Here is a 22,183-nt window from a genome sequence, read left to right as displayed (position 1 = left end):
ATTTTCTACCTAAGCTCAACCGTATCTTAACCAAAGTATAAAAGCTGATTGCTTCTGCAGATCTTCCTATAAACAACTTTTTTTTCCAAGCAATAACATAATTCTCTCAAGCACAGATATAAGATTAAATGCTAGTAGTGTGCTGTTCCTTACTGAAATAGTTAGTGGTTTTTATATAATAAACACCACTACTAAATAGTGCATAGGTTTAATCAGTGGAATCACTTTGTAAAATAAAAACACTGTTTAACATATTATCCTGTCTACAGTTTTTCAGCCATAAACAACAACAGAGTAAAAAGACCACACCCACAACGATTCGAAGCTTATTTGGAAAATGTGGGGCAAAGCAGGTCCCTATTTAATCAAAACACAGGACTTGGCATTTAGTCATGCTTAGGCACATCATGTCAACGTTCACTTGAAGGCACTTTTAAAAACTGGTCGAGCCAGATTGCGTTTCCACAGGATTGTTGCACCTGTCCCTCCCCCATTTTAAGTAATGCAGGGACAAAAAGTACACTCAGTCGCATGGAATGTTGGCATCTTTTTCTTTCCGAATTCAGAAGCTTTTCCGACGGTAGTTGCTTTTTAAAAATCATTTCCCATTATTTCCTCACTGCCTTTATGAGGCATTATTCGGAATGTGATGAGAACGAGAAAAGTTCTCCCAGGCACTGATGACTGATCTGAAGGAATATACATCTGTGTTTGTTTAAATCTAAATGTTGAATGTGTGATTTTTAGAATAACATACTATGTAGCATATAACAATATAAGTATATAGTTTATGCAATCAACATTACCACATGCACACCAGTAATTTTTTATGGAAAAACCTTTTGTCTCTTAAAAATGTGATTGTCAAATACCCAAAGATATATCATCCATTGAATTTGGAACTCATATATAATATAAATATAGAATTTTATTTTAAAAAGTTATATTATTTGGAAAATAATTATATATATATATATATATATATATATATATATATATATATATATATATATATATATATATATATATATATATATATATGTATATAAGGTTAATGTATCTCAGGTTAATACATCTTACTTGGAGTTTTTGGAGGTTTCGCTTCTCTGCACACTTTTTTATGAGCTGAAAGCATAGCCATACAATAACAGACACACCTTTGTATTCGCAATGCATTTAAGGCCTAAAGGCTTTTAGTTAGGTTTTTGCCAAATAAAGGCAGACATTGTTGGCGAGGTTGTAAAGTTTAAAGGGTTCCTCAAAATGTAGTCTGGTCTAGATTCACATGTGGCTTTTATTAATTTGTAGCCATTGTCTGATGGAATAAAGCAAGAGATTTAGTAAATAGAAACTCGGTCCTTCAGTTAATTTGTTTAAACTGCTTTTCTATCTAACAGAACTGATAAAAAGGTTAAATGTACTACCATGATCTATTTTGTTTGGGAATATTTGCATTTTTTAAAATGTTTTTTGTTTTTTAAATTACTAATTCTTTCGCTTACAACACCAAAATTCTTATGAGTCATACACTCAGTTTCTGATGTAAAAAAGATCGAGATCATCAGTGAAGAGGATGTGACTATACAAGGCTACATGTTGGTAATTTGTTTAAAGCAGGTAAAATGTTAGCGGGTGAGTCAGAATGTCACAGTGGGCCGTCTCTTCCTAAACATGATCAAGACAAATAAGCCAAACCAGCCGAGCGGGTTGTGAGGTGGTGCCTGTGTCACAAACCCCACCCCCTATCAGACACTATTATAGTGTCTGCTCTTACTGTGTTTGTCAGAAACTTGCCCAGAAACCACCGAGCTCTGCAAAACAGCGTAAAAGGAAGAGAAGAGAAGGACAGCAAAATGGTATCGGCAGGGATGCAGATGCTGGGCGCCGCCCTGGGTGTCATCGGCTGGATTGGTGTTATAATCGTCTGTGCTCTCCCTATGTGGAGGGTCACGGCTTTCATTGGCAACAACATTGTCACATCGCAGATCCAATGGGAAGGCATATGGATGAACTGTGTGGTTCAGAGCACAGGGCAAATGCAGTGCAAGGTGTACGACTCTATGCTGGCGCTGAGCTCGGATCTCCAAGCCGCCCGTGCTCTCACAGTCATCTCCGTAGTGGTGGGCATCATGGGCATCCTGCTGGCCATGGCTGGAGGAAAGTGCACCAACTGCATAGAGGATGAACAGTCCAAAGCAAAGGTTGCTGTGGCAGCGGGTGTTATCTTCATTATTTCTGGTGTATTGTGTCTCATCCCTGTGTGCTGGACTGCCCAAACCATCATCAGGGATTTCTACAACCCACTGGTAAACCAAGCGCAGAAGAGAGAATTAGGTGCATCCCTGTTCATCGGCTGGGGAGCTGCTGCTCTGCTGATCATCGGAGGAGGTCTGTTGTGCACCAGCTGCCCACGTGATGAGAAAACCCCATACACAGCCAAATACAACGCTCCTTCTCGCTCCCAGGCCTCTGCACCCTCCAACAAGGACTACGTTTAAGAAGGTCAAACAGCTTATCTTACCTGTACATGTACTGAGCAGTTGTCAAAAGGACTTGATGGACAAAAGGACTTGATGCATTGTTTTTGCTTTATACAACATGCATTAGATGCTACTGCACAATGTTCTGCCAAAGTTTTTCTTAATTTGATGTATTTTGTGATCGAGTATAAAATCTAGAATCAGTTTTCAATTCAGTTTTTCTTTATTCTTCACATTTTAAGGAATCCATGGTTTTGTAAATAAATATATTGTACAGCATATATCTTAAATTTTTTTTATCAGGTATCAAAACAAAACTAAAGATTAAAATGAAAATTCATATGTTTCAGATGGACCTTTGTTTTTACTTTCTTTAGTTTTTAATCATGTATTTGGATTAATTTGAATAATGCGTTGTAGTTGTCAACACTTTATTTGTTATACAGACTTGAAAGCTTTCCAAAGGAAGACGATTACCTTGACAATCCAGTTCAGGTGTGGCTCTGTTGAAAAAGACTACAGGTTCTTTAACATGTAACTGCATAACATATAAATGAAATGAAATCAAAAGCTTTTAATTTATCAGGCAACTACAGTATGTATTAGGGACAAAAAATTTTATTTAAAGTTTTTTTTAAAACTTTCCAGTAAATAAGTAAATCAATCAATCTTTTTGTTGTGTCATAATCTTTCTGTTGTGTTGTAAAATAGAGCACATCTTGAATACAATCTCTTGGACTTGTCTTATGCTTTTTCACACACACACACACACACACACACACACACACACACACACACACACACACACACACACACACACACACACACACACACACACACACACACACACACACACTGTCTAATAGGTCTGGTCATCAAATTGAGTGCTTTATTGAGGGTAAATCAAGTAAGCTTGTTGAGAAAAGGTAATATCAGATCATATGTGATCAACCTTTTGTTGAGCTGACAGGAGAAATTCCATAATGTTCTATTAATATGTTACATTTTTAAAGTTTTCAGTCCAAATATAAAGCAAATTAAAAACCTAATAATCACTTAATAATGAGCCAATGAGTAAATAGCTTGTTTAAATAAAAATTAAGCAAACACCATTCCAGTCAACAATCATACAGTCATTCAACTGACTAACTAATAATCCAGTCAATATATTATTTAATCAATCAAAGAATTAATTAATCAATTATTCAACTGACCAAACAACCCATCAGTCAGTTAGTTAACCAACCAAAAACCCAACCAATCAATCAACCAATCAATCAAGCAATCAATCAATTTTCCAACCCGGCTAACCAACAGTCACCATGTTTACGATGTTTTGTGCAGATATTATTGCACACCAATGAAATCAAGTCAGATCTGAAAATGTACAAACAAAAATCAATCATTTATATGAGCTACCAAACACATAGCAATAATATATTAATAGGAGCAAGTAGCAAATTATTAGTTGGTTATTTAATTTTAAAATTATAAAGGTTTAGTATGTCGACTTTAGCATACGTATTTTCTAGCATGCTAGGGGTCGCTCAGGTTCTAGTATATCTAAACAAACTTTCAGAACAATGGATGCTTCAGGAACACAGATTTAAGTATTGGATTTCTGCTTATTCTTTCCTGTGAATGTGCAGAAAACCACACCCTTTAAGTGCAGGGTATAAAATCAGTGTTAATACCACATGCAGACTCATTTCTGAAACTATTCTATTAAGCACTGATTCCAATCTTTCAGTAAAAATGGTATCCCAAGGACTCCAGATCCTGGGCGTTATGCTGTCTATGACAGGATGGCTGGGGACGATCATCACCTGCGCTCTGCCAATGTGGAGGGTGACGGCTTTCATTGGAGCAAACATTGTCACAGCGCAAGTCATCTGGGAGGGTTTATGGATGAACTGTGTGGTTCAGAGCACTGGACAAATGCAGTGTAAGGTCTATGACTCCCTGCTGGCCCTTCCACAAGACCTTCAAGCAGCCCGAGCCATGGTCATCATCTCCATCATAGTGGGCATTTTTGGTGTGCTAATGGCTGTGATTGGAGGAAAGTGCACCAACTGCATGGAGGATGAATCAGCAAAAGCTAAAGCCTGTATTGTCTCTGGGGTGATCTTTCTCATTGCTGCCTTCCTCATCCTCATTCCTGTCAGCTGGTCTGCTCAGACCCTCATCAGGGACTTCTACAACCCCCTGGTGTTAGAAGCCCAGCGTCGAGAGTTAGGAGCTTCTCTGTATATTGGCTGGGGATCTTCAGCTCTTCTGTTGCTGGGGGGAGGACTGCTTTGCTGGAATTGCCCCCCAAAGGAGAACCAGACTTATACAGCAGCCAAATTTGCTCTTGCTAGATCATCCCCAGGGATGAATTATGTGTAAGCAGCATGGTGCATGTTTCCATGAGAACTATAAACAAAAGTGGATTCATCTACTGTGTTAACTATTTCTCCGGAAAGGCATGTATTCGATTACATATGTTTAACTATTACATGATTGTAGAAATTCTAATCATGACATGGATGCATGGATGAATAAATGAAAATGAACAAATTCTGTACATGGAATAACACTTGAAAATCCTTTTCATTTGAGATTTTGCCATTAAAAGTCTGTGAAACAGAGTATTATGTGAGTCTTTAATAAGCACCTCTACTGAGATTGATTTAAAAATATTACATTATTTGACCTATTAGACCTATTGTCAAGCATGTTCCCTTGCATTCAAATTTTGTTTTTAAAAATATGAACACCATTTCTTATCCTCACTCTAGTAAATTATAAAAGGAAACATGAGCAACAATCTATTGTCTTGGATGGACACGGAACATTTTGGAACTTGTATGGTCTGAATCACTGCCACTGGATAAAGAAATGTAGTATTATTATACAGAGCAGTATACATTACACAGTCCCTCTTAGATTCTGGGATTTTATGATCATAGAAATCAATGCAAACAGACAATATTAAAATAAAATATACAGAGGAGCCTGCAATTGTTTAAAATGGCTACAGATTTGGGCCAAGACATGCGATGTCGTCACATGCATACAGCTATCATAGACAGTGGTTACATAGTGTATTAGTCGAAAAGAAGAATCCTGTGCCTCCGATTTTATCAAATCAAGCATTTTTGCCCATAACAATCACAAAGAAACTCCATAAAATCCACCAACTGAGTCCTACTCTTATTACATTGTTCTGTAACGTGTAAAGGTCAAGGTGACTAAATACGGGTATGGCATCCAAAGAGGATAAAGAAAAAAATACAATACAACACTGCACCCTGATCTGCCCGTGCATGCAATTGTGCTACATAACATGATATTCACAATAATGGCTGCTGGTAATGGGAATCAAATATATTGTTTGAAAACGCTATGAATTTAGTAGAGATCGATTATCCATTTCCAAAAAGATTTTCTAGTGTTTTAGTTATGGTTAAGGCAGTTGTTAAAGTTTATAAATGGTAAAGCTGAACAAAGAGAAGCAATCTGTAAGCAGAAAACAGCATTCAAATATCCATTAGATTATCCCAATTTTTTTGCATTGTAAACAATTCCACATTTTGTAGCACCACTTTTCTACAATACAGTTTTCTATAATCCCTCTGCTTATCTGGGCCTTCTCTGGATTATATTGGATTTGTTCCACTTCCTAAAGCATGTTAAAAATTGGCCTGGCAACCCTAAACTGCTGCTAGGTTTGAATGGGTACAGTAGGTGAATGTGTGCAACCTCAAGCCTAGTGTTCCCAGGATAGGCTCCAGATGCACAGTGACCTCAACCAGGATAAAGCAATTACTGAAGATGAATGAGTTTAAACATGAATTCTAAACAATGGTAGCTTATTTTGGCCTGCTACATTTTAGATAGATAGATACTGTAGATAGATAGATAGATAGATAGATAGATAGATAGATAGATAGATAGATAGATAGATAGATAGATAGATAGATAGATAGATGGATGTAAATTATCTCTTTTTTAGGCCAGATGCACCATTTTATTTTAGGAGCATCGTCTTTGTTTATATAAACCAAGCCAAATGCTGAAAAGACATTTCACTGGAATACATTTCAATCACAGTTGCACTCCAGGGCATCAAATTGAATTATGGGTGCTTGGTATATTTGCCATGTTTTATTATTCATTATTCTGTTCTGTACATTTTCCTTTTCCCAGCACACCTAATGCAAACAATCAGATAAGTAGCTCTATCTCAGTTGAAATTGGTGTCCTAGAGCAGAAAAAAGGGCAGAGGGTATTACAGGACCAGGATTAAGAACCTATAGCTAATGAGATTCTATTAGAATGTTAGGAACTTTCATTATTTTAGGGATTGTTACCGAAATAGCAAATCCTCCACATGAATGTGGACGTTATTAATGAACATTAATGAATGTTCTTTCTTAAATGTTCTGCTTGCCGGTTTTAATTGGTGAGGGCTGAGTGCAGTCACGTGATACAATCAGGCGTAATGATTAGCACCGGTGCATGATTACCGTGACGCATAAAAAAGGCACAGACAAACAATTCATCAAGCGTTAGAGGATCTTTGGAACTTGGGTACTCAGTGAGAAACAATGGCTACAGCAGGTCTGCAGGTTTTAGGGTTGGCGCTGGCTCTCCTTGGTTTGCTTGGCGATATCGTTATCTGCGCTCTGCCTATGTGGAAAGTGACGGCCTTCATCGGGCAGAACATCGTGACCGCGCAGACCTTCTGGGAGGGCTTGTGGATGAACTGTGTGATGCAGAGCACAGGACAAATGCAATGCAAGGTTTATGACTCCATGCTGGCTTTGCCCACGGACCTGCAGGCCGCACGTGCGCTCGTCGTTATCTCCATCCTCCTGACGCTGTTCGGGCTGCTGCTTGCGGTCGCTGGGGGGAAGTGCACGAACTGCATCCAGGACGAACCGACCAAGGCGCGGGTGTCTGTGGCTGCCGGCGTGTTCTTCCTGGCTAGTGGTGTTCTGTGCTTGATTCCTGTGTGCTGGTCTGCTCATACGGTCATCATGGACTTCTATAACCCTATGCTGGCGGACGCACAGAAGCGCGAGCTCGGCGCGTCCCTGTTCATCGGCTGGGGCGCCGCTGCTTTGCTGCTGCTCGGAGGCGCGCTCTTCTGCTGCCAGTGTCCCAAGAATGAATACCGAGGTTATTCAGCCAAATACACTGCGCCAAGGCCAAATGCTCCTAGTGCTGGCGGCAACTATGTGTAGAGAAGCTTTACTGTGGCTGGACTGTTAATGTGTCTTAACTAACTAATGTTTTTATTTAACTTTTTACTTAATAAAAGCTAATGGTTTTATGCATTCTTTTTAGTCTCTTCTTTGGCTTTAAAACTCTTCCGTGCAAAAAATGCTTAAAACCAAGTGATTGTTTCTAGTGTCGACTTTAGTCTGCTCACCCTTCTGTTTCATTGTACTATTGCTCTAAAGACGCTTTAAGACCGAGGTGTCCAATTCAATTGCACAGGGGGCCAAAACTCAAAGCACACTTTAGCTGGACAGGACAAACATTTATTGAACATGAATAAAAACAGCCATTAGTCCAAAATAAAAAACTTTATGTAACTTAATACTTTGCTTTCCAAAATTATACAAGTTACATTGAGTGCCACAAATTCTGCTTTTCTGTAAAAAAAAAAAATCAAAGCATTCAGTTTTCTTTGCTCTTGTGCATTTTATATAAAAACTTTATTTTGCTCTCAAAAATATCTCCTGTCAAAATCATGCAAATTTAAAATGAGTAGTATTAAAAAAAAAAAGACCTGGAAATATAAAGAAAATTTGTGCTTTTCAGCTAAAAAAAAAAAAAATTGTGCTAGTCAGTGGCATTTTGGCTTGTGCTAGCTGGGTCTATTTGTCTGGGGTCAGAAAACACGTGTTTAATTTTCACCAATACTTTTCAAAAATTGATTAAATTTAATGGTGGACAATTAACTGTTTAACAGCAAAATAATGGTTCATTAGCCTAAATTCTCTGGCTGGTGGATAAAAGTATATCTCCTATCCAATCCAGGACATTCTCATGAGGACTAATCTTTTGTCCCTACAATTCAAACGGTCATTGAAATCAAAATGTATGATGTGATGCCACTTCCACCTGATGGAGGTTTTTGAGAATTTGGCCCCACATATTGATTGGAACATTTTTCCTTTGGTGTTGCATGTATTGGTTTATATATGAAATGCCATATTTGTTCAGCTTCTATGTACAGATGCTTTGCCATGTTAGCTATTCTAAGCCTTGGGAGAGACACAGCTATAAATAAATGCTTCTGTACTACAATCTCTATTTGTTCAATACATTTTCTTAAAAATTTGCTGTGCCCTCTTTGGGCTTTGTGCTTTGTGCTAACTGATCATCCATTTTAAGGTCACAGGAACACTAGAGAAGAATTATGATACCTGCCTTTGGGATGAACAATGAAGTCTTTTCATTCAGTTCTACTCCCAGCCTGTCCAAACCGCTTGTGTTCTCCTTTTTTATAGTGTATACTCTCTCTCTCTCTCTCTCTCTCTCTCTCTCTCTCTCTCTCTCTCTCTCTCTCTCTCGCCTGCCCCCCCCCCTTGTGCTTGCTCTCTTTCTCTCTAAAACAAGTTTACAATAAAGAATCAAGTCAAGCAGGAAACTAAAGTCCTGATAAACATAAACCCCACCCCTTCCTTCCTGCCAGTCTTTTCCAAAGCGAATCGTTCTCACTGCAGCATATTTTTTAACTTGTGTTGATTTTTTTGTAAAAACTAAAGGCGTAGGCTGATATATTTTTCAGAGATGGGACGGCAACTCTTGGCAGTCTTTCTGGCATTGCTGGGATTCCTGGGTACCATCCTGATAGCTGCTCTGCCAATGTGGAAGATGTCGGCCTTTGTGGGAGCCAACATTGTGACGGCACAGATTATATGGGAAGGATTGTGGATGGCCTGCGTGCTCCAGAGCACTGGACAGTTGCAATGCAAGGCATACGACTCTATGCTGGCTCTACCTCAATTCCTCCAAGGCACCAGGGCCTTGATCTGCTTCTCCCTTGCTACTGCCGTTGTCGCCATTGGCTTAATGGTTGTCGGTGCCAGATGTACCAACTTCTTTCGTGATGAATTAAATAAGAAAGACCGGATTGGTATTGTAGCTGGGGTGGTCTACATCATCGCAGGGATCCTGTGTTTGATCGCTGTTAGCTGGTCAGCATATGTCATCATCCAGAGCTTCTACAATCCTCAGACCATCGCAGCAGGAAAGGGAGAGTTGGCGGCCTGCATCTATATTGGATGGGTAGCTGGATTCCTCCTAGTTTTGGGTGGAGGATTATTTATCAGCACATACACCAACAACTGCTGAGCTTTTGGAACAGACACATTTCAATTTAAATGCATGAAGAATGAAATAACTTTCGTCGCAGACTAGTTTAACACAATTTCTGATCAATCTAAAGCCTTAATCAAAAGAATTTAGTGTTTTGCCTGTTTATAGAAATCTATCACCACGAACTGAATTTATATACTGCAATAATGGACACATACTGTACTAAGACTTTCTATACTATACAATGATTCATGTTTAGTAAGCACTTTTTTCTGGTGGTTAATTTAAGGCAGGGCAAATTCTAAAACTTTATAAAGAGATTTCAGCTGGATTTATTTCAGATTAAATGACAAAAAGGCTCTACATAGAAGCCTTTTTGTTAGTGAAACACTTTTTAAGGATTCCTACAGGGGGACAACCGAAGAACCCAGTTCTCCATTTGGGGTTTAATTTTTTTCTATGAATGCATATCTTTTAATGTGGAGTATAATTACAAATTGAGTTAACATGTTTTAATAACACTTTGTAATATTTAATAAATTCTCATCACATTTCTACTTGTGTTGAAATATTGACAGTGCATTAAAGCTTGCTTCAGCTAACCTCCACAAAATCTCAGACTATACCTTTAAGGGCCTTGTTCATATACCACATATTGTCTGTATAGTGGGTGGAAATGACTCTGGGGAGTCAAGGATGCATCAATAGTATTTTTATCAACTGACTATTAGTGCAAGTTTGTGTTTTGAATATGAAATGGACATTATATACTTCAATGCTTACAGGACAGAATTATTTCTTCTGGAACTACTCTTCATGGTCTCTCATGTTCACACATGCACCAGTGAAAGTATTTATATAGATATCGACAATAGCTCATATAGATTTTGTTGTTATATTGCATTATTAAGATTAGGGTATTAAGATTTAAGATCTGTTCAATAATGTTGGGGTGGTGTTACACAGCGAATGATAATGATACTTCATTATCTTTAATGATACTGTCATTATGGATGCCCAAAAGAAGGAACTGTGACATTGTTATCATCACTGGTATGCTATTGGTCTGTTAAATCTGAAGGTTTGGATTAAGTGTGAGGCTGTACTTTAAATGAGAAGGTTAAATTATTGCATTGGTTTATTATCTTAAGATGGATGAGCTATATTATCTAGACTAATATTTGGAGTAGGTAAGAAAGAGGTGTGTTATAATATGAAGCTTTGTCTAAATAGACATTTTATTTTACATCTGTAGAAATAGTGTTGTGTCTTTGCTTTGTAAAGATGCCAGCTAGTTTTCTGTCCTTATCAATTTTCCAGATCGGAGGCCTTTTAATCTTCTGGTTTGTCTGTGACAACCTATAATAAGCTTTTTTTTTGTCTCATTTGTCTTCAAGTGAGAGAAAAGGGAGTCAGGTGACAAAGCAACTGTTTATAACTGCTATATCATAAGTTAAAATAGGAAGTATTTTTGTCTACGTTGAAGTCCCATAACAATTATTGTAAATACAAATGGTAAAAAAAAAGTCATTTTTTAATAAATTACATATTATCATCGCCAAGTTGCTGTTGTTGGTGGCTGTCTCCTTGTGGTTTGGAAATCTATTCCTGGTACTATGATTCTGTACTCTGAATGGATGGATGGATGGATGGATGGATGGATGGATGGATGGATGGATGGATGGATGGATGGATGGATGAATTAATGAAGGAATGAATGAATGTGTGGATGAATGGATGGATGGATGAATGGATGAATGGATGGATGGAAATTGCCAAATACCAAATGGTAGTCGGATAGTCTGAGTTTCATCACTAGAACTTTGTTGCTGATAGAAACAACAGTTTGAAGAGTATGTTTTGTAATATATTTACATAATTATTTGTTTGAATCGTTAAAGGTGTTATGTGAAATTGGAAAATGTGGTGTGGCATTTTGGGAAACTGCTTTCATATAGATACAACCACTGCCATGCTAGAAAAAATATAGCTAAGCTACAGTAGCATTTGAGCTAGCCAAGCTACTGTATCTTACATATTTTGAACTATAAATACTTTTTCAGTTTTGTGTATAATACATATTTACTGGATATACGATGCAAGAGACATTTACGAATTCCTGCACTCACAAACACATGCTGCAACTAAAGTGTATCCTGTTACTGACACAATCCAAAGACATGAACAGAAATTCAGCATCTTCTTTACCCTACAACAATGCTGGTAAGCTGGAGATAACTTATCTGAACTAAGACAGGTTTCAGTGAAAATGTCAGCCCAGAAATGCCTTGTGAAGATAAACTCTTTAAAGATGATGTTTGCACAAGTGAATGTGCTCTTGCTGTTGCATGGCATAGCAGGGATCAAGTCTGACTGGAAAAGTAAAAAAAACTAGTTTCGAGCAAATGGTCATGTCATAACAAACACTCCTCCCTATTCAAAAAAGTGTACGGTCATTGAAAAACTGAGTCAGACAACACATACACTCACAGAGGGACAGACAAAGTTATTCCTCCACATAAAGGATATACAGCAAAATGGTATCCCAGAAATGTCAAATCCTGGGTCTCGTTTTGGCACTGATTGGCTTTGTGGGCACCATCGTCATCTGTGGTTTACCAGCCTGGAAGATGTCAGCTTTCATCGGAGCCAATATCGTGACGTTCCAGGTCTTCTGGGAAGGCTTATGGATGGATTGCGTGGTTCAAACCACAGGCCAGATGCAGTGCAAGGTATATGACTCCATGCTTGTTCTTCCTGTACATCTGCAGGCAGCTCGAGCCTTGATCATCGTCGCCCTTGTTGTTGGAATCCTTGGAATTATCGTAACCATCATCGGAGGCAAATGCACCAGTTTTGTACAGGATGAGAGTGCTAAGGCTAGGATTGCCATCGCTAGTGGGATCATCTTCATCCTCTCAGGGATCCTCGTTCTCATTCCAGTGTGCTGGACCATAAACGCTGTTGTCAGGGAATTTTACAACCCTACCATTACAGATGGCCTAAAGAAGGAACTGGGACCTTGTCTTTATATCGGTTTTGGAAGTGCTGCACTGCTAATTGCAGGAGGCGCCGTCCTCTGTACCTCATGTCCACCAAAGGATGACACTCCCTATCATGTGAAATACTCTCCAGCCAAGTCTACAATGAGCAGCAACAAGGTCTATGTATAAGAAGAACACACACACGTTTGGTTTTAGGTTCACTTTAGAGGACTGGTAAAATGATGGGGCAACTGATTCAAGGTTACTTCTTAACACTGTCCTGTGTCATTCAAATGAAAGAAAATAATTCTAAAACACATGGTACAATAATATTTATTATTATCAGTAATAATATTTGATTTTAATACTTTTGTATTTCTTTATTTGTTAATGATACTACTTTGTGCACTTTGGGTTTCCTCTGTGTTCTCTAGTTTAAGATTCAAGAAAATGTCTTTAATGAATTTTGTGTAATTGATGCTAAAATCATAATTGTAAAAAATATATACATTTGAAGCAAACTCATCAGATGTTTAAGAGACAAACAAACTTTTGTATTTTAACAAAGTATTGTAAAAAGGATGTTTTTTAAGTGGGAATAAATAAATCATTACTAAAAGCGAAGACATTACCAATGGAAATGTGTAATGAGCATTGTGGTAAATTATTATATTAAGTTTTTTTATTATTATAATGTTTATCTTGTTATTGCTACTGTAGACATTGGTGCAAAAACCTGTGCCAATCGAATATGCGGATAAGATGATCCGCTGCGGTCATCCCATACACAGAGCATTTAATTTCCTTCATCCACTTTATAAGAAACCTGCATATTGATGCATGTATCCAATCAGCTAATAAAATGCCAGCAGTACAAAGTATAAAGAAATGCATATATGGGCCAGTATATTTAGTGAATGCACAGATCACTTATCAGAATGTGGTGAACTGTGATCAGTAAAAGTGATCTTAATTTCTTTGATAATTGAATGGTTGTTCAAGTTCAAGTTCAAGTTTATTTATATAGCACATTTACAAACAGCCACACGGCTGACCAAAGTGCTTCACAGTGCGTTTGATATTTGTTTGTTTGATGGTTGTTGGTGTCAAAAGGGCTGGTTTGAGTATTTCATAAACTCCTAATATACTTCCTAATATAGTGGGATTATAGCACAAAGCAGTCTATAGAATTTACTCTGAATGGCACTAAAAAAACCTCCACTGAGCTCTAATTCTATGGTAAGAGAGATCAAAGCAAAATGGACCAACTGGTTTAAGACAGGAAGCCAACAGTTACTAAAATAAACACACTTTACAACCATGACACTCAGAAAAGCATCAGAGAATGCCGAACATGTTGAAACTTAAGGTGGATGGGCTACAATAGCAGCAGATCAAAGGGAGCTTCAACTATAACAAGCAAGAACACTAATGTTGGAATAAAGCAGGCTTTTGGTTCAACACCATTTTCCAGAGTGACTTACAATTATAGCATTATTTAACTGAGCAGTTGTTGGTCAAGAGCTATTCTTAAGGGCTCAGAAGAGGCAGATTGGGAGTGCTGGGGCTTGAACTCATAATCTAAAAATTACCCCTAAACATCTACATACAATATAAGCTTTATGCATGAATGGAAATAAAGGAGTTTTTCATGTGTGGATTTTTTTTTTTTAAAGCTAATTTTATATACTTAATTGGAAGAATAATCTCTATGTTCAGCAAAATATGTGGAAGTTCCTCTTGGAATGACTGGGATTCTGGGTCAAAAGCCCAGTGTCTTAAGCGCACCACTGATCTAAACTACAGTACATTACTGTCGTCTTCTGTCACTTTTAACCTGTCTGGACATTCTGCTCTGATCTCTCTAATTGGGAGCAGTCGTGGCCTAATGTTTAGAGAGTCTGACTCGTAACCCATAGGTTGTGGGTTCGAGTCTCGGGCCGGCCACGACTGAGGTGCCCTTGAGCAAGGCACCGAATCCCCCCAACTGCTCCCCGGGCACCGCAGCATAAATGGCTGCCCACTGCTCTGGGTGTGTGTTCACGGTGAATGTTGGTTCACTTTGGATGGGTTAAATGCAGAGAACAAATTCTGAGTATGGGTCACCGTACTTAGCCGTATGTCACATCATGTCACATCACTAATAAGGCATTTCAACCCATTGAATGGCTTGTCATTGGAGGTATTTTCATTTTTGCATTATTCCTTGTGAACTCCAGACACTGTTGTGAGTGAAAATCCCAGATGATAAGTAGTTTCTGAAATACTTAACCAGCCCATCTGACACCAACAACCATGATCAATGAGATCACAAGTTTTTTAAGGGAGAAGGCACAACAGGAAAGCAAAACAGGAAACCAGAGTCCCATTCACTCTCAGGGGAATTCCTGTGTAATTCACCAAATATTGATTATTATTCCTCCCCTTCAGTTTTTGAATTCACATGAAAAAGGTTCTTGTTCATTTAAACATAAGGCTTATATTTTAGGTAGGTATCTAGGCATAACATTTGTGGAGGAAAGACATTTTTTTTCCTATTAAAACAATCTGCATAAAAAGAGCAAGACACAGTCAAGAATTGTTTTGTCCATTAAACTGTTCATTTCTGTGCCTTTCATTAACACAATGGTGGTAGGCATCTCATCTGAACAAGGATAAGTTTTAGTGATCGCAGCTAATATTCAGTTCAGCTATCCTCAGACCTGCATCCTTTAGTCATGTCGTGAAAATTGACTCTGTGAACATAGCTTTGCATCACTGAAATCCTACTTTCTTGTATGGCATTTCAGGAATCAAGTCTGACGGGAAAAGCACAAAACTGGTTTCACGCAGTCATAGCAAAAGTCCATGTCAAGCAAACACTCCCCCTGTTCACTAAAATAAACCGTCAGCTAAGTACCGACTTAGATTTGGCATACGCTCACAGAGGGACAGACAAAGTTATTCCTCCTCTTAAAGGATATACGGCAAAATGGTATCCCAGAAATGTCAAATCCTGGGTCTCGTTCTGGCACTGATTGGCTTTGTGGGCACCATCGTCATCTGTGGTTTACCAGCCTGGAAGATGTCGGCTTTCATCGGAGCCAATATCGTGACGTTCCAGGTCTTCTGGGAAGGCTTATGGATGGATTGCGTGGTTCAAACCACAGGCCAGATGCAGTGCAAGGTCTATGACTCCATGCTTATTCTTCCTGTACATCTGCAGGCAGCTCGTGCCTTGATCATCGTCGCCCTTGTTGTTGGAATCCTTGGAATTATCGTAACCATCATCGGAGGCAAATGCACCAGTTTTGTACAGGATGAGAGTGCTAAGGCTAGGATTGCCATCGCTAGTGGGATCATCTTCATCATCACAGGGATTCTCGTTCTCATTCCAGTGTGCTGGACCATAAATGCTGTTGTCAGGGAATTTTACAACCCTACCATTACAGATGGCCTAAAGAAGGAACTGGGACCTTGTCTTTATATCGGTTTTGGAAGTGCTGCACTGCTCATTGCAGGAGGAGCCGTCCTCTGTACCTCATGTCCACCAAAGGATGACACTCCTTATCATGTGAAATACTCTCCAGCAAAGTCTACAATGAGCAGCAACAAGGTCTATGTATAAGAAGAACACACATTTGGTTTTCGGGTCACTTTAGAGGACTGTTAAAATGATGGGGTAACTGAATCAAGAAACTTCTTAGCACTATACAGTGTGTGTTAGTGGTTATCAGTGCTGTTATCAGTAGTAAATGCATCAGTAGAAATGTAGCGATAAGCTTGTGATTACAGTAAATGTCATCAAGTAACATTATGGGCTTTTTGCTGACTAACATAGATAACAAATCTTATCAAACACAACAAATCTTAAATTGTGATCACTTCTATATAATCTATTTTGTAGAATTTCATAAGCAATAAGGTTATATGCTTAACCTTTATGTATTATATGTACATGCTCATTTATATGGCAAATTTCAAAAATTACTGAATTAGTATGGTTAGTCTCCGAAGGTCAGACTGACTTTAAGGCTATAAACTTCTATGTGTTTCACACTGAATTTTTTTTTTGTCAAACCCAAACCCACTTAGCGGTGATAATGTTTATGATTTGCGTCTGTTGTACAGTAGGAATCAGACTTCTTTATTTGTCAGAATAACATATTACAACTAACTTTGGAAGTATCAAGGCTGCTTTTTGTCACTGGGAATTACTAACATTATTAGTATCTTTAGAGAGTTGTACATTCCTGATGACAAATAATAAAAAAAAAATTGTTTCCATATGATGTTGGTGGTTTTCTTTTATTAGAATTTTATTTATTTTAGTGTTAAGAGTAAGTATGGCTTTTTACTTTGCATGTCAGTTGATCACAAATGAGAAGATAACATTTCTCCTGTCACTTGTAAAATATTTACACCACACAAAAGATTGATGAAGCTCGAAAGCTGCCATGTACAAATAATTTTTTCAAGAGTTGGCAAAGAGTTCATTCCCTCTTTATGCAGGTGACAGGAAACCTGAGACACTTTCTAGCCAATAGGAGTGTTTTGTTTGTTTCCAACTCTTAGTGATTAAAGAAAGCTTGTGGTCATATTTGTTATTATTAAACTATCAACAATTAGGAATCTAAGCAAGTATTCATAATACTATCATACTATTCATAAATTCTAATAACCTAAATTTAAGAAACAAACAATTGTTTTAAACAACTCTTGTTGTGTCTGGCTCGTTATTGATAAATATAAGTACAGTTTTATATTACTTTAAAGTTGTTTTGAGACAATTGTGATTTTTCAAAATGTTGAAAAGCTATAGATCAAATTAAATAGAATTTTTAAGGCAAAGTACCTAACATGCTCAAAAACTCACCAGATCATTTAACAGGCTAATTTGCATATTCCTTGAAATATCAAGCTCATATCAATTCGAAATACAGTACATGAAGAAGCAGGGGTGGCTCATTCTGCCCCACCATTTATATCAGCCATTGCAGAGATATTCATCTTCATATATTCAGTCACTTTAACATTTTAATTAACTAATGGGTTTATAAAATGTTGCTGTTTCACATACATAAGCCCATTGATACATGATATGGAACCTCATATTTTGTTTAATTACAGAAATTCAGAACTAAATCTTTCCAGTTTCTGAAAATAGTGTTTAAGTGTATAGTGTATCTACATTTTTTATGCTAGTTCCAGCCCTTTTGTGTGGTTTTTGGAATGTACATGGGGTGCAAATGTTTCTGTAACCCGACAACCCTGGTTACAGACACACCTGCTGCATTGAACACATTTGAACAAAGGTATGTCTAAAGCATAAAAGCAACAGGAGTTGCTAGACTGTATGTTGTTGACTCTCAAAAGTCCATTGAGGGTTACACTAAAAATTCAGTAGATCATAACCTGTAGCATAGATCAAGTTTGATAACTTCTTGACTTCATTTGGTCTGAGTGTAAAACATATATAGAATAAAGTGTAAAGAAAAACCAAAGAACAAAGAAGTTCTGTAAAGCAGATTGGGCAAAAAATGCTGATCAGTGGTTCATCATTAAAATCAATGGTGATCAGTGATTGGTCATTGCATAAAATGGTTGTCAGTGACTGGACAATGGATAGAATAGTTTTCAGTGATTGGCCACTAGACAGAGGGGTGATTAAGATTAGTCATTTGATAGAATGGTGATCAGTGATTGGTTATTCGATAAAACGGTGATCAGTCATTGGTTATTGGATAAAATTTTAAAAATCACTTACCATAATTGAGCAATTTTATATTTTATATTTAATATTAATGTCAATATGCTGAATCTTCTCGCAAATCTTTCTCCGTACTCTGTACCATTGGCAGGGCAAAGGATGAACCAATTATTTTTAATGTGGCAGCAATGATTCTACATGTTTGTCTGTAGATAAGCATTATGTTGTATGTAGATGTACACTTACTATCGATAAAAAGGATTTTGCTCATAAAAACAATAAGAGGTGTGCGTTCAAGACACAGAGAAATGTAATTATCCAGGATTGTTAACTGCTTTTTTCACTTGTATGGGTTGGAAATGTCCTGAAATATGACCAAAGCAGGTTCTGGACAAAGAAAAAAAAAGCTGGATTTGTGTTTACAGGTGGCTCAAATTAATACTGTTGTCCTGGAATGAACAGAGAATCTGGTCTGGCTAGGAGCATGTAGGTTTAGAATTATATAGGGATGGACTGTTCAGGAGCACACACCTCCTCTCTTATTCTCATCTACTTTAGTTTGGTGTAAGTGTATGAGCTAGTTCTTATGTGGATACTTTGCTGGCAATAGGAACGGTATCTGAGAGAGAAAGAGAGAGGGAGAAAGAGAGAGAAAGAGAGAGAGAGAGAGAGAGAGAGAGAGAGAGAGAGAGAGAGAGAGAGAGAGAGAGAGAGAGAGAGAGAGAGAGAGAGAGAGAAAGCATGCAGGCAAAGTTTTGGTGAGAGTGTTTCTGAGTGAGTACAAAGAATCTATAGAAAAGAGGATTTTAAATCAAAGTTTTAGTTAACTGCACTTTCTGCCAGACGGCCAGAGTTAAATGGCATCACAGGGAATACATTTGTTGGGCAGTGGTCTCGCCCTGCTTGGTTGGGTGGGCATCCTACTCTCTTGCATCATACCAATGTGGCGTGTGACTAGCTTCGTGGGTGCAACTATTGTTACCTCTGAGATCATATGGGAAGGCATCTGGATGTCTTGTGTTGTACAGAGTACCGGTCAGATGCAATGTGATCCTTATGACTCGATGCTGGCGCTCAGCTCTGATCTAAAGGCAGCTCAGGTCCTCACAGTAGGATCGCTTCTTACTGGCTCCCTTGGTCTCATACTAGCCTTCATTGGGGGAAAATGCACTCACTTTATGGACTACAGTAGTGGAGCTGCAAAAGGTAGAGTTGCCACTGCTGCTGGTGTGGCAATGATCATTAGTGCCCTGCTCTGTCTGATTCCTGTGATATGGGCTACTGTTGTTGTGGTCCAGATCTTTTACAACCCGCAAGTAATTGACGCCCAGCGCAGAGAGATTGGCTCATCTATTTACATTGGCTGGGGTGCTTCCGCTCTTCTGTTATTGGGTGGTGGTATGTTCTGTAGCACTTCCTGTTCCCAGAAGGCAGACGACAACGGTCCTTCAAGCAACTACAAGGTTGTTTGTTCATCTGGAGTTGAATCTAGCATACAGCGGGTCCAGGTCAACAGTCCAATCCAGAATAGAGAGATTCAGGCAAGGTCTGAGAGCAGTGATGGAGCTCCGTGCAATCGTCAGCAGCACAAAACAACCGCTGAAGGATCCATGAAAAAGACATTGTCTCCAAAATCAAAAAAGCCCATGATAGAGTCTGAGCGAAGTGATAGGCCATCTACAAAGTCCCAGCTCCAACATATATGTTCTGAGCACAGCCTGGGATCTTCTGATAGTGAAGCTGTTTCCACAGGTCCTGGGAAAACCTACATCTGAGCTGGAAAGACCCTGCAACACCATTTTTCTATGCACCATATACCTATTTGGATTGAAACTGGGATTAAATGAAGAAATTATCACAAAATTGAATATTTAATGCATTGTGTATTGACTTGCAGCATAGATGACGTTTCACCAGCCTCAGGGTGTATGGAGGTTTCCTGTAGTTAATACGTGATTAATTATCTTCTACATTTGTAAACAAGATCTATACTAAAGCAATTACATATACACATTGAATTCTGCTTAGCTTCTGAAGTTGAACTGAAAACTAGAGAGACTTTTTAGTTAAAATGTGTTATTTTTGTAATGCAAATATTAAATGTCAAGTAACAGGTCTTTAAAAAAGAGGGCTTTATTATACACTGTCAAAACTTTGCAGAATGGTTATAAATGGAAAAAATTCTTGTTGGAAAAATAATGAAGAAGATGGTATTTATCTACTGTACATTATCTGGGATTATCCAGGGTTAATCAGAAATAATCATTAGGACAAACATGATGTGAAGCAGAAAGGTTCAATTTTATCAGGTTGTTTGAAAGAATAGTTATAAGGCCTTAATAGGATTTACATGTAATGGAAAAGATGACACCACACATTTGTGATAACATCCTCCAGTGATCTGTACAATGACTTTGATATGTTTCTTGAAAGAGCAATGTGTACATATTTGATTAGAATTGTGTTAGATGTATTCAATCAGGAAAAAGTATGTAATAGATTCATTCAATTTAGTTTTATTACACGCACATTCAGAGATATTTTAGACTTAGAAAAAAATTATTTTGTTTTAACATCAAGAAGCACAAATTGCTGGTGTTTTCATAGCATAATTCCAAATAAAACCATCTATGCCAGGTGTGTCTGAGGTTAACATTTGGTCGAAAACAGAATCCCCCTTTTGTTTCCGCCCTTTTGCTTTGCCCTTTCATCGTGGGCCTCTAGAGTGAAAGCGTTCCAGGCCAAACTGGTTTAACAGAGAGTCAGCTTCCGGAAGTCGTTTACATTTTATGAGGTCTCACAACATTCAAAATACATACAAATAGTTTCCCTGAATACACCATGGTGTTCTGTAATAGTGTGTGTTCCAAAAGGCACAGTTCATTTGCTATGAGTCACAATAATGTATAAAGATATTCATTGTTTGCCATGTGCAAATAAACGTCAATCTCATTATTTTTATTTGGTATTTCAGTATCACAGCTCTGTGGTATTAAATTATTTCACTGCATTCATGCTGCCCTGTGTAACTACACTGTTCTAGTGTGCTGGAATGTGTGCGTATAAAATATGAAATATGATAAATATGAATTTATTAAATTTTAAAATCTGGGCTACTTTTCTTTTGTAAGGAAAACATTTTTTAAACATTTTCAAGTGAAAATGAGGACAATGCAATGGGGTATAGAGGACGGCTTTGGCTTCGAAATATATAATCTCGCCAAGATATAGACAAATAAGCTTCAGTTCAAATCAATTTGATTTTATTTGTATACTGCTTTTATGAGTAAACATTGTCACAAAGCAGTTTTATAGAAATATATAACTTCAGAATATGTGTGACAGTTTATATGTACCCCAAAGGCGCAAGCCAGGCGAATGAAGCGAGAAAAGCTTTCTTATAGTATCAAACGTATCTTCACATAATCTATTCCTTCTTTATATCTAAATAGAAATACATAGTACAGGTATAATATGGGATTGAAGAAACAGCAAATTGTGTAGTAAGGCTGCCATCTAGTGATAGATGATAAAACGAAATCTATCTTCTATGATCAGATTAATATGAAGACTAATAAATAGATGTTGTTAGAATGAATAACATCTTGAATCAGTTCTCATTGATTTTGCTAATCCTTTCCTTTCCTCTCTCAGACACTCTGCTCGGATCTCAGCATGCCTGGCATCATGGGATTGCATCTCATCAGCTGAAA

At 37.8% G+C, this 22,183-nt stretch overlaps 3 protein-coding genes and 2 pseudogenes across 3 annotated transcripts; all 5 read left to right on the top strand.

Annotated features, from left to right (window-relative positions):
- Positions 1 to 1,774: 1,774 nt before the first annotated feature.
- Positions 1,775 to 3,209, top strand: LOC113649388 (claudin-like protein ZF-A89). The gene has a single exon (XM_047805672.1). The coding sequence runs from the start codon at positions 1,854 to 1,856 to the stop codon at positions 2,496 to 2,498; it is 645 nt and encodes a 214-aa protein (XP_047661628.1). The 5' UTR covers positions 1,775 to 1,853; the 3' UTR covers positions 2,499 to 3,209.
- Positions 3,210 to 3,277: 68 nt separating this feature from the next.
- Positions 3,278 to 5,046, top strand: LOC113649381 (claudin-4). The gene has a single exon (XM_027157176.2). It carries the CDS (start codon positions 4,122 to 4,124, stop codon positions 4,866 to 4,868), a length of 747 nt encoding a protein of 248 aa, XP_027012977.1. The 5' UTR covers positions 3,278 to 4,121; the 3' UTR covers positions 4,869 to 5,046.
- Positions 5,047 to 7,019: 1,973 nt separating this feature from the next.
- LOC113644115 (claudin-like protein ZF-A89) lies at positions 7,020 to 7,804 on the top strand. Its single transcript, XM_027148704.2, has one exon. It carries the CDS (start codon positions 7,073 to 7,075, stop codon positions 7,709 to 7,711), a length of 639 nt encoding a protein of 212 aa, XP_027004505.2. The 5' UTR covers positions 7,020 to 7,072; the 3' UTR covers positions 7,712 to 7,804.
- Positions 7,805 to 9,144: 1,340 nt separating this feature from the next.
- LOC113644396 lies at positions 9,145 to 13,390 on the top strand (annotated as a pseudogene).
- Positions 13,391 to 15,326: 1,936 nt separating this feature from the next.
- On the top strand, positions 15,327 to 20,245 carry LOC113644643 (annotated as a pseudogene).
- The last annotated feature ends 1,938 nt before the right edge of the window (positions 20,246 to 22,183 follow it).

This window comes from Tachysurus fulvidraco, chromosome 21 (genome assembly GCF_022655615.1).
Source record: "Tachysurus fulvidraco isolate hzauxx_2018 chromosome 21, HZAU_PFXX_2.0, whole genome shotgun sequence".
In the NCBI taxonomy this organism is placed as follows: Eukaryota; Metazoa; Chordata; class Actinopteri; order Siluriformes; family Bagridae; genus Tachysurus; species Tachysurus fulvidraco.
Note: the sequence above shows the minus strand (reverse complement) of the source record. Positions and strands in the feature narration are given on the sequence as shown.